Source organism: Pezoporus flaviventris, unplaced genomic scaffold, assembly GCF_033815535.1.
Source record: "Pezoporus flaviventris isolate CSIRO_AGI_PZ_B2104156 unplaced genomic scaffold, CSIRO_AGI_Pfla_v1 ptg000007l, whole genome shotgun sequence".
In the NCBI taxonomy this organism is placed as follows: Eukaryota; Metazoa; Chordata; class Aves; order Psittaciformes; family Psittacidae; genus Pezoporus; species Pezoporus flaviventris.
This window is the reverse complement of record NW_026892555.1, coordinates 92,387,433-92,399,674: the sequence shown is the minus strand read 5'-3', so window position 1 is coordinate 92,399,674 and position 12,242 is coordinate 92,387,433. Positions and strand designations below refer to the sequence as shown.

Sequence of the window (12,242 nt, the reverse complement as noted above, 5' to 3'; positions counted from 1 at the left end):
TGCTATATTTACTTTGGTTTTATCTTGAGACAGAATTTTTTTCTTCCTCTTGCATAGTCATTTTTGAACCCTCAAAAAACAGTCTGACCAATTTTTACTGTTCAAAAAAAAAAAAGCTGCTTCTCTATGAGAAATGCTTGGCTGAAAGCACATATTTGAGTTTTTTAAAGTCTCAATGTTTAAATTAGGAGTCACTGAATAATCCTGTCATGATTTTCCATGTTAAACAAGGGGAAAATGCATAGGACAACAGATTAAATAGGCCTACAGTACTGCTGCATTGACGTTTAAGTCATTACACAAGAGCATGTGTAGCTGGGTAACTCTTTTAACTGGGCAGCATGATCCACTGTAGATAGATATTGTTACCAAGTCCTGTGATGAAAAGTTCATACAAGTGGAATGTGAGAAGAGAAACAGTAGGTTTTGGATTATAAAAGTTTGGAGAAGGGTTAGAGCATTCTTACTGATGACAGGGAGTTCTTAATGCTTAGATCTGAAGCACAACAAAAAATGCAAGAAGTAATTTAAGCCCCTACTTATGTGGAGATGAGGTGACTGTTGCATTTTGCTTATAGTTCGATAGCAAAGCTACATCTTTAACTCTGCCACATCAGGGAACATCCTGACTCATGAAGTTGTCTCATTCTATTTGTCCTGCAGTAAGTGACTTAGACCTCCCTGTTAGATTGGTATTATGTGTTTGTTTGTTTTCAAAAGGGAATTCCAGAACTCTTTTTCCTTTTGTGGACTAAATGTTGTCTCAGTATGGAGTCTTCTCTTGGGCCATTTGATGTGTTTTGCATTACGCTGGGGGAAAGGGAAGGAGGTGAGGTTACTGTGCTACCTGGTTTAAGCCTTCTGAAATACTCCCAGCAACAGACATTTTGGGAAGAATTAGCTTACAGTATATCTGTAGATCAGATGGTGTAGTAACTGTACAGTAGCAGGGAATCCAAGATGTTCTACATCCCCAAAAGCCGAAAGGAAATAATCCATCTTCTTCTGCACTTCAGGGTTTGTCTCACAAGGAATTTGGTGTTTCTGCCAATAGAGCCTGTGGTTCTTTCTCTATGTTAACCTTCATGGCTTGTCTCACTAAGGAGATCAGCTGTTGGAAGACCAGGCAGAGAAAATCTTGGCTCATGGGAAGTTTTAACAAAGAAGGTTTGGGTTGTTTCCCGTCCCCTTGGGATCCCAAAGGGAAAAGAAAAAGAGTTTGTATAATTTACTCATCCACAGTCAGTTCACCATGGTAAAATGTGGAAAATGCATTTCAGCTTAAGGTGTGTTTGTGGCAATATAAAGCTGTCAAACAACAGTGTTGAATGTCTATACTATGATAGGCTCAGATGTGCAGAAAAAGTAACTTGGATCAAATCCCAGCGTGTTAAGTGTTTTTACAGGATGCTCTTCCAGGTACACAAGTCCACTGAGCACAATATTGAATCTCATTTGATTTCTACCCACAGCTGGAACTCTTGACTGAAGTAGTATTAAGTCTTTTCATTAAAGAAGGCTCTGATAGCTTGTTTGGCTGATAGAGCTACATTTTCTATTTGTAAGTTTCGAGCTTTCATCTAGTGAGATGCAGTACTGTACTCTTAGTTTAAGCAGATAATCTGATAGTACTTATTTGCTCCTTGAGGCTTGTAAGTAATATTCTTCTTTGAGCCTTAGAAGTCCAACCCATGCTAGAACTTTTGTGTGTCTTGTATTGGTGTCTGCTAAATAGTTATCATTTTCTGTATATTGAATCCTTTTGGTGCTGTTTCATTACTGCTGGCAGAAACTTTTGTCAGCGTTAGTGCCTAGAGAAGAGTGGAGATAATTATTAGGTTTTGGCTGAGTTTTCAAGTCTATATTAAGAGATTCAGTGAGCAGTGTTGTGAATAATGCAGATAGAAAATAAGTACTGCAGTTCTGTGACTCTCAAGATTTCCCAAAAGTATTCTTGCAGATGAAGCCTTTTTATATTTCTGATTTAGGATCCACAGAAAACAGTGCAGTCTAACTGCAATTCAAGAGTCACAGATTGTACTGCTTTAAGAGACATGCTGTGTAACCAGAGTTCCTAATTTGTCTTTTTATATGCTTCTACAGGTGTTTGCCTTTGATCACTGCTTCTGGTCCATGGATGAATCAAACACCACAAAATATGCAGGTAAACTATTTTCCATACATCTGGTAGTGTGAATAATTTGAGAACACAGAGTTTCGGTTTGTGTTTCATGGAAGTTTTTTTTTCATTTTGAACTGTGATGTTCAAGAGATTTCTTCACAGAAGTGGATTCCTCATTTTTACAGGGATTGAGTCATCTGAGTTCTGGTGCCTCAGTTCAGAAGGAATGGAAGCTTTAAGGTGCCCAGGAGGGGTTTAGGAGGGTGCTTTTTACATCCAAGCTGTAATGGTCTTTTTTATCTCCTGGCAGTGCCTTTTGTGAGGATTTCTTCTGTCACTTAGAATGAAATTCCAGTTCTGCATCAGTGATTTCTTATGACTAATGCTAGTGATGAATGTGTGTGTTTTCAGTGCTGTGTTCCTGTGCATGAGAAGAATAAAGCATGTTCTCCTCAGGTAGCGTGCTTATTTCAAGTCTTTCAAGTCATTCATATTCTAAAAGTTCAGATCTCCAATGGTTTTGAGTGCTCAGCTTTATGACTCCTTCCTCTCAAAAGCTGGATAATCCAGGCAAGACTGTAATCCCAATAGTTAGTTTTCTCATAACTGGATTTGTGTATTAGCATTTTCATACTTCATAAGAGGACTTGTTTTGATAGAGCTGACTCTGAACACTGGGATTTTAAAGCTGTGGTCCATGGAAAGGATGAAAAAAACAAAGACACTCAATTTAGGTATTCATATCACAAAGTTCTGTGGCCCATAAGAAATCTTGAAGGTTGATAGGGTTAATTAGCTCAAAGATTGAGATCAGTGGTCTAATATATGAACTGTCATATACTTATGTTAAAATATATGTCTGACTGCTGTAGTCCCTGGTATCAAATCCCAAATCTTGAGAGTTGCACTTGATCATAGATTCCACTGTATTTCTTGCTTGCCTGAGCAAATATACGTTTCATCAGGCAAAAAACTTCTGTGTCTCCTTGTCTTTCAGTAACTGTCTTTGTATTGATCATGTGCACTGCACCGTATTCTTAGTTCAGGTTGTTAAGAGTCTGGAGCATGCAGTACCTCTATTTGTGTCTGCATGCTTCCATTCCTTCTAAAGGAAGAAGGTGATGGTACATACTCAGATCTTGGCTCCACTTGCCTCCAGCGTGCAGCTGGGAGCTGCGTTTTATAAACCACAGATAGAGAAGAGGGAGACCACAGAAACATCCCTAACCAGTTAAACTTGTTTCTGTCTACAGGCAAATTCAGTGGAGTTCTAGGTCTAGGTAGACAGATGTATTAAATACTCCCTGCCCAAAGTAATCTCTGTGAATGCAGGCACAATTAAAAAGAAACACGTATAAAGCTTGAAATCTAAGTCCAGAGTGCTTGTAAATATAACTAATATATGAGCTTCAGGCTTAAGTAAAATACCTGAAAAATAAAAGTCATGTGAGACTAATTTAGTTACTTGAGAAACCCTTTAATCTGTATCAAAGAAATACACTGGAAGATGTGAAAGGTTTAACCAGACATTCTCAAGTTCTAGGCTACCCTGTCAGTCATTGCTCTCTGTACGAAACCAAAACATGCTCATCTTGCATTATGATAAGCAGATGTAGTGTGGTGTATATCACAACATATTAAAGATTTTGTCAATTGACATGTAGGACGTCAGAAACTTCACAATATGGCATGAACTGCAGACAGCATATGTATGAATTCTTTGTTGGCTTAGTTAGGTAACTCTTCTGTGTTGGTTTTGGGGTGGTTTTGTATGTCAACAAAACCAAAGTTTGTGCTTTCCTGGAATGCATGTTTGTTACAGGATCCTTAAAGCTGTCACATGTGATTATGGGCTAGGTTTAGTTTTCGCTTTGATTGATCTACAGTACTACTAGCACTTGCTAATATTTTTTGCACAAGAGAGGTTCTTGTTTGGATAAAGTTCATTGCTTAATTGGGTGATTGGTTACAACGTTCAGGCTGTGGGGGAGCAGAGTTGACCATGAAATGGGATTAGCCATCTTCTCTTATAGTCAGTTTATTCTGTGAGATGTCTTCAACTTTGTTGGCTAAACATAAGGTTTACTTTGTATTTACTAACTTTCTTTCTGAACTTGTGTTCAGGAAGCACAAGGGATCTTATTCCATTTTGGAAGTTACCTTCTCTTTCCAGCATTTGAAAACACAGAGATTGTTGGTATTGGTAACAGAATTGATTTTTTAGCGATTTTTTTTTTTTTTTTCCCACTGGAAAATTGGGTTCTAAAATTCTAAAACGATCCATCAGTCTCACTAACAGAATAGTGAAGGTAACCTTCATGTGATGAAACATACCTAGAGGGGATCTTTGCAGCTGTTCTTGCAGTATTCTGTCTCTTAAAGCCAAGAGAGAGTCTGGAGCATAGAAAAGGAGTAAGCTCTTTACAAGACCTTTGTGTAAGTGTGCTTTGCTTTCAGATGCTGTAGGAGATGGAGGCTTTTTAACAACTTGGCATCACATCTTAGAGATTGCAAGGTCCAGAACCCCCTCTGAATTGCTTTTATGACTGAAAAGGAAGTGTTTATAATCAATGCTAAAGTGGATGGGTGGTTTCTTTTGTGGGGGTGTTGTTTTTTTGTTCATTTTGGTTTGGGTTTTGTTTCTTTTTTGGTTTTGATTTTTTTAATTCAATGAGTTAGCAGGTAGATGGAGGATTACTCTGAATACTGATGCTCTGTGCTTCTGAATAATTTGTGGCTGGGTTGTTCCACGCAAGAAACAGTTACAATCTTTGGGTTTGTGCTCTTCATCAGATGTTAGCTCCTGCACCTTTTTTGTCTGTTTAATTCTGAAAGGCGTAGTTGGGTACTCAGTGAGAATATGAATCTCTTATCAGAAAAACAAAACAAAAATAGGTCAATGAAATAAATTTTTGAGGAGAGAAGGGTATTTGCTTCTAGGATAGAATGAGTTTGCCTTGATCTGGAAAAGGGCTGGAGCTTTGCCTTACAGGCTGCAGGAGAGATATTTTGAGACTAAGCAGAGTAACTTCTTACTCCTGTCTGTTTCTTGACTTGAATAGTTCAAGAATCAGTTCATGGGTAGCACCTGCTTGTCTTGAACAGCTCACAGAGACAAATAACAGCTCAGCATTTTGGTGGAGAGGAGGACATTGAGAAATTCTCAGAGTTGAGAACAAAGAATTCTTTGTTCTAAGCCTAGACAACAGTAAGAGCCTATTGAAGTCTGCAGTGAAGTGGATTTTGAAAAGGAAGGAAAGAAACCCTTCAGTTTGGGAAGGATTCAGGAGATGGTATAAATAACTACCATGGCACTTGGGCAGGTCCATTCCAAGGAACCCGTGCTGTATCAACTTGTTGGTGGATTTTTCTGAAATTCCTTAAGCTGCATCACATTTGGCCTGAAATCTCAGTTCTGTGTTTCTGCAGGCTGCATTGCCCTGAAAGGCTAAACACCTGACTTTGGGCTAAGATTTAATTTTATTGGAAATATGTGTGCTGACTACTGCTCTTTCAGCAGCTGTTTTAAAAGGAAACAAATTGCCTTAAAGAACTGTACGCTTCTGCCCTCACGAGAGATTGTAAATTTTGATCAGGCGTGAGTGTCGGTCTGCAATTCTGACTAATATTTAAGCTGTTACGTGGGAGAAACCTATCCCTTTCTTGTCTTTCTTACTGTTCCCTTGGCTTTGTTCTTCCCCTTCCCATTCCCTTTTTTATAAGAGGAGCCTCTACATGTTATGTGGGGCTTAGTTTCATGTCACATACCTGACATCAGACATACACATTTGAGGGAAACTTAGTGCGGCTTTAGTGCTGTATGGGTCAGGCACCTGAGACAGACATTACAGTACCTAATTTGAAGCACTGGAGAACTTTTAGTGGATTAAGGCTTATGCCAGTAAAGACTCCAGTGGTTTGTCAGTACTGTTATATTAGGCTGTAATAGTTAGATGATGCTGGCTGTTGTGCTTTTAGATTCTTGTTAAGGTGAGCCATAAGCATCTTTCTTCCCATTTTAAAGAGATTCTTTAAATACTGTTATCTAGCAGAGCTTTTAATAATTCTGATCTCCACAGATCAGGTTTTATTGTAATTATTAAGTCATGGAAGCAGCTATAATTTATTGCTATCAAGATTTGCTTATTAAAATGTTCTGGCTTAAAGATTAAGTCCTTAAGAGACTTGATTTTTTTCAGTGTTGTACGTAACATGTTAACTTCGTTCTAGGTATTTTTGCTGTGTAAGGGAGGGGGTTTCAGGAATGCCAGTGTTGTGTCATAATGTTGCAGTCACAACCTGGCTGGATGACTTTGTGCTAAGATGAGCCATCCCTGTTTCAAGTTGACAGGTTGTTGTGAACTAGAAATACTAGTCATCTAAAAATCTCACACTGAAACAAATTTTAGTTACAGTACAACTTGAATGTGTTTGTTGCTAATTGGGAAGCTCTTGGGAAAGGCAGCAACTGCCTTTTTAAAAGGGAGTTTTGTTGGAAATGGAGTGGCCCGCCTGCCTCCCCTCCCTTTTCTTTTTTCTCTTCTGCTGTTTGTCACCGGTCAGGCAAACTTGAGAATGTTTAAGCTTTATTTGTAAATAGCTTAATTTTGCAGATTGTGAAAGGGGTCCTAGGGTTTCTCTGCAATGTGGAGGTTCCACCAGCTGCACTGTCAAATTGGATTTCCTGACTGGGGCTTCAGGAACTGTAAGGGGATGATTTGGAAGAAGAGAAGGGGAAAGAGCATAGAGATGTTAGAGAGATTAATTTAATACCTTATTCTGAAAATTCTGCTTTGTGCTTTTGCATGTTAGGCTATATATTTATGTTTCTGTTTTCGGGGACTTTTAATTATCTTGCATGTTCTCCAAATTTAAATGTTCCAATAATTCATACTGGCTTAGAGATTCCAACTCTGATTTCTAAGATTTTTGCATGCAGCTCTATGGGTAGATAATATGAAGTCTTTATTTTAGGTTTCTTAATAATTTAAGAGCCGCTGTTTACATGTGCATTGCCATACTTTGCTACCTTTGTTTTAAATTTTTTTCTGTTGGATACCCAGCCATTTCAGTAGGTAGAGAACATGTGAAAAAAACTTTTTAGCTTCCAAGTGCCATGCTAAATACCCTTGATACATAGTAATAGCACAAGCATGGCATTTGAAAGTTCCAGGAATGTAGGTTAAAAATGTAAATCTGAGAGGAGGATGGGTTTCCTTTAGCTTTCAGGTAAGTCACAGATACCATTTTGAATGCTGAAGTCTTCCGTATCTTTAGTGTGGTTACTGCAACATTTGTTATCTTGATTTATATATTTATGGAAGAATGTCAAAAGCATGTCGGAGTGATGAACATGTGAAAATCATAGAATCATCAAATGGTTTGGGTTGGAAGAGACCATAAAGATTATCTAGTTCCAAGCCCCCCCACCCATAGGGGCATAGGAACTAGACGGAAGGAACTAACCTTCCACTAGACCAGGTTGCTCCAAGCCCCATCTGACCTGGCCTTGAACACTTCCAGGGATGGGGCAGCCACATCTTCTCTGGGCAACCTGTGCCCTCATAGTGAAGAGTTTCTTAGGACTGAAAATCATCTTCAGTCCTAAGAGCTAATGGAGAGATTCTTGGGTCCGTCTCCTCCTGGAAGTGGCAGCCTGAGAGATTAAGAGTTGTTAATTTAATCTACTGAAGAGTTACTGTTTTCCGCCTACTGTTAGCGTCAGGCTTGTTGTTACACTTGTCAAAATGTGCAGATAATGTCTTGAGGCTATGAAGACAGTTACAGCTGTACAACTTCATTGTCTGGTAAATGCAGAAAAGGTTTTCTTGTTGTCTTGATGTACACCTTCAGAACTGAGTGGGCATCCCTCAGTGTTTCTCAGGTTTTGATTAGCAGAGCATCTCTAACAGTGTCTTAGTAGGCTTTTCCACCTTGCAGCATTAGGGGCACTGCCACATGTGCCATAACTAGAGGTACAGGGTATACAGCAACACTGTTAATCTTTCTCACTGAGTGATTCCAGGTTGACAGTCTTGCTCTTTAAACTAAAGGAAATAAGATTTTTTTTAGGCTGTCATCTGTAAGGAGAATTCACTAGACTTAGCTCCCTAGTCCTCAAAGGGATGAGCAGACAGGAGATCCTGGCTGGTGAGAACTGGCAGCTTGTCTGCTTATCCTGTGTACTCCCCAGCTTGGCTGACTGCATGTCTATCAGTCACACAAGGCTTGCCCATGTTCTGAGCAGAAGATGGGAGAGGGGATGGGTGTTTTGGTCTCAAGCCTTTAGTTGCCTCTGTAAGAGCCTATATGGTCTTAGCCAGCTGGAAGATTGGGAAACCTTGTCTAAAAGACAATAAAGGTTGGTGTAGGGGAAATCTTTCTGTTAACTAAATATGGTTGGGGTTTTTTCCTGTATTTCTCCCTTTTACTGTAAATTAAGTTGGAATCAGTTTAAAACTTCTGCTTACCTCTAAACACTAGGTGTCTATGGAAGAAAAGTTCTGTAAGCAAAAGTATTAATTGCAGGTGATACAGGTTTACTTAGCAAACAAAAATGCATTAGTGTAGACAATGGAACTGCATTATTTCTTTTGACTGTAACTGCCCATAAACATAATTACATATAATACAGATCTTGAAATCAGTTTGCAAACCCACTAATTAAATTTGTGGGAGAAACAGTGAGGTTTCTTAATGAAAACTAACCAAATATTTTGGATGATATGCTGTTACCCTCAACAGTGCATTGCATTAGCAAATGCGTAAAATATCCATGATTGAAGTTTAACATCTTGCGCTCTTTTCTATTAGTGCATTTAAAAACAAATCTTATTTTATGCCATGGCAATTTGTCTGGTTACTGTAAACATCACTCTGTAATGACCTGTTTGTCTATGCTGGTTTTGCTGAGCTCTTAAAACCTGTTATAAAAGTACCATTTTAGAATTATGTACCTGTGTCTGACTGGCTCTGTGTTGACTGTTTGAAAATTATTTTTTTTCCTGAAAAACTAAAAATAAAAAATAATAATCCAGCTTTGCGTGTGAGGTTCAGACCTGTTTTCTTCCCTGATATTTAGCAGTAAGGGGTTCTGTAAGTTATTTTACGGTTATCATGACTGTGCACAGTTTTATAATGCTTTGGTATCTGCTGGTTTTTTTTTTGCTTAGGGAACATGAAGGTTACTGATTTATTGCTGGTCAGAAGGTTTTTTCCTCTTCTGAAAAACGGTTTTATTCTCCACTCATAATTATTATGGAATATATATACTTTTAATAATTATACTCTCCTTCAGTGTTTGCTTGATGTTTGCATTCTTGCTCAGCAAGATAATAAGTGGCTCCCTGCTTCTTTGATATTTGGTAGCTTCAAAATGGGCCCTCAGGAGGTGGGTGGAAAGCAAATTTTTCTGTGTTTTATGTTCTTATCTCCCACTGATATATTTTCTTTATTGATTCTTCTGTAGTTTAACATTCTCTATAGCTGTTTCCAGTTTGTTTGAACAGTGCTGTCTCAACATAGATTTGGAATGAGAAGTGAATGAACGTGTATGGGGAAGGAGATGGAGTTATTTCAGAGTACAGCAGATTCTCTTCTATGTTTAACTCCTGTATTCCTGTATTTAATTCGGAGCAGTGACACTTTTTAGAATTTCAGAAGATCAGCTGGAAGGATACACAAAGACCATTTGATAGGGCATCACTGTTTTGTTGTTTTTTTTTTATTTACAGCAGAAGAGAAATTAGATTACAGTTAAAGGAAAATAAAAGTAATGTAGTACTTGTAGTTCTAGTTACGTGCCTGTAAATCATTGCGCAGGTGGTTCTGCAGGAATTTTCTGGGCTACCAATTATTCAAGGATAATGTAATGTATAAATTTATAGCTAGTTTTTTTTACATCAGTATGTTCCATTTTGGGAACTATGGAAGTCTTTCTTGCATCCACTGTACAAAATCACTTCTTGTGACTGACAAGTGCTGAAAATAACTTAGCAAAATGAGAGATGCAGTGATCATAGCTGTTCAGAAAGTCAGCAGGCAGTGAATGTAAGATTAAAACCAAACATCAGAAGCTGTATAAATACTGTCCTTAGCTCAGCTGTGCTTGTTTTGAGTGTACACACAGCTGATATAATTCTCTGATCAGAACTCAAAGTAGACAAGCCATTGACCCTCTTCATGGTGTACAAATTGTGGGGTTTCCTATTAAAAAAAAATAAAAGATCATCCACCGCGCCTATTTTCATCTTCTGCATGTAAAAGATTGAAGTGCATCTAAAATCTGCCTGGCACAGGGAGGCAATTTTCAGACTATGAAGTTCTGCAGCTGATGTTTCAAACTGGGGATTTTGCAGACTACATCCTCAGACAGCCCTGTTGAAAGTCTTGCAGCCTCTTAATATACATTTCCTTCCTGAATGTCATTAAGAGTGAATGTCATCTTGGTTCCAGCATCACTTTGTCACAGAGTGAATCATAATAGCTTATGGTGAGACTTGAGGCCAGTTCCCAAGAGAACAACCACTACTGTTTCTAGCATGGTATTTGTTGTTTAATATCCTAGTTCACTAATGTGTTACATTGCAGTTCAATTACAGGACTCTTTTGGTTTTAGTTTTTGAATAAGGAATGTATATTAATTGCAAAATTTGCACTTAAATAATACAAAATTTAGACATCTATTTTATTTCCTAAGCATTCAACTTATGACACTTTTCAAAGAACTGCTCCCTTCACAGGAAAATCGGCAACGTATTTAAACACACTAGTTTAGGCAGTGGTTTTGAACTTGTCATGCAGTTGTATGTGGAATCATTTGTTTGTTCATCAGTGCACTCAATAGTATAAATAATTTGCAAACTTTTTTTTTCCTTGTTTCCAGAAAATTTCAGTCTTTTAGTCCATTTAAAATAAACTTTGAAATATTTATTTTCTAGGTCAGGAAGTGGTGTTCAAGTGCCTTGGAGAAGGAATTCTTGAAAAGGCCTTTCAGGGATATAATGCTTGTATTTTTGCCTATGGACAGACAGGTGAGTCTTGTGTGCTGAAGGGGAAGAACACTTTTCATACACGTGGGAAGTGGGATGAACAAAACATAAATATTAATCTAGATAATATTTAAAAATTGTACTTGAAATATCACAGTGTTAAATGCCAAACATTTAGCACGGTCAGTGACAATATAAAGTTCTTAAAGCGGCTCTGCAAATATGTTCTAGTTAGTACCTGTTGGGGCTGCTTTCAAAGCCTGAAAGGAGTAGTTCATACCAAAGGCTCATTCAGTCTTTAATGTTTGAGGGTGTTCAAAGGGGGCCCAAGCAATGGCGCTGCTTAAAGAAAAACCATTTAAGATAATTTTTCTTTTTGTTTTCCTGTACCTTGGAGTCCAAAGAGCAACCTCTCTGTCTGGAATAGCCTGTCGTGTCGTTCTGATACGTGCTTCTGGAGGAATAAAAAGAGAATTAAAACGTGCTTCGTGAACAAATGAGTAGCTCAGAAACTACATTCTAAAGCATTTTCTTCTCCTTTTTTCCTCTAGGTTCAGGAAAATCCTTTTCAATGATGGGCAATGCAGAGCAGCTGGGTCTGATCCCACGGCTCTGTTGTGCTTTATTTCAGAGAATCTCTGTGGAAGAAAATGAATCTCATACATTTAAAGTTGAAGTGTCCTATATGGAAATCTACAATGAGAAAGTCAGAGATCTGCTTGACCCAAAAGGGTGAGTAGCTTCACTCTGTCCCACAGCCATCCTTATTTTTTTCTAAAACTATAAAAGTAGAAATCCTCTTGAAAGTTCTTGAGAAGTTGGTTTGGGTTTTTTTTCCTGACTGTATGCTCACAAGCCTTCTTTACAAAAGATTAGATATCAAGCACTTGAAAAGAATATCCATGTAAAGCTTATATGTAAAGTAGTAACTGGTGTGGATCAATCTAAATATTGGGGTACCATTGAATGATTCAAGCAAATAATACATGAACAATGTACAGGTGAATTCTGGGGTGTTTTTGTCATATGATCCAGACCATATTCAGGCATGAATTTTCATCAGCTAGAAGGAATTCAAAACTTATTTACCGCTTGGTTCTCATGGGTTAAATGTCAAACTTTTTCAATGT

At 38.0% G+C, this 12,242-nt stretch overlaps 1 protein-coding gene across 5 annotated transcripts in view; it reads left to right on the top strand.

Annotated features, from left to right (window-relative positions):
- KIF13A (kinesin family member 13A) overlaps positions 1-12,242 on the top strand; it is a 108,562-nt gene that overhangs the window by 44,357 nt on the left and 51,963 nt on the right. For all 5 annotated transcript variants that reach the window (XM_061449556.1, XM_061449554.1, XM_061449555.1 and 2 more), the window contains exons 4-6: positions 2,104-2,164; positions 11,062-11,154; positions 11,664-11,844. In XM_061449556.1, coding sequence (XP_061305540.1) covers positions 2,104-2,164; positions 11,062-11,154; positions 11,664-11,844 — 335 coding nt within the window. The remainder of the gene's footprint in view (positions 1-2,103; positions 2,165-11,061; positions 11,155-11,663; positions 11,845-12,242) is intronic.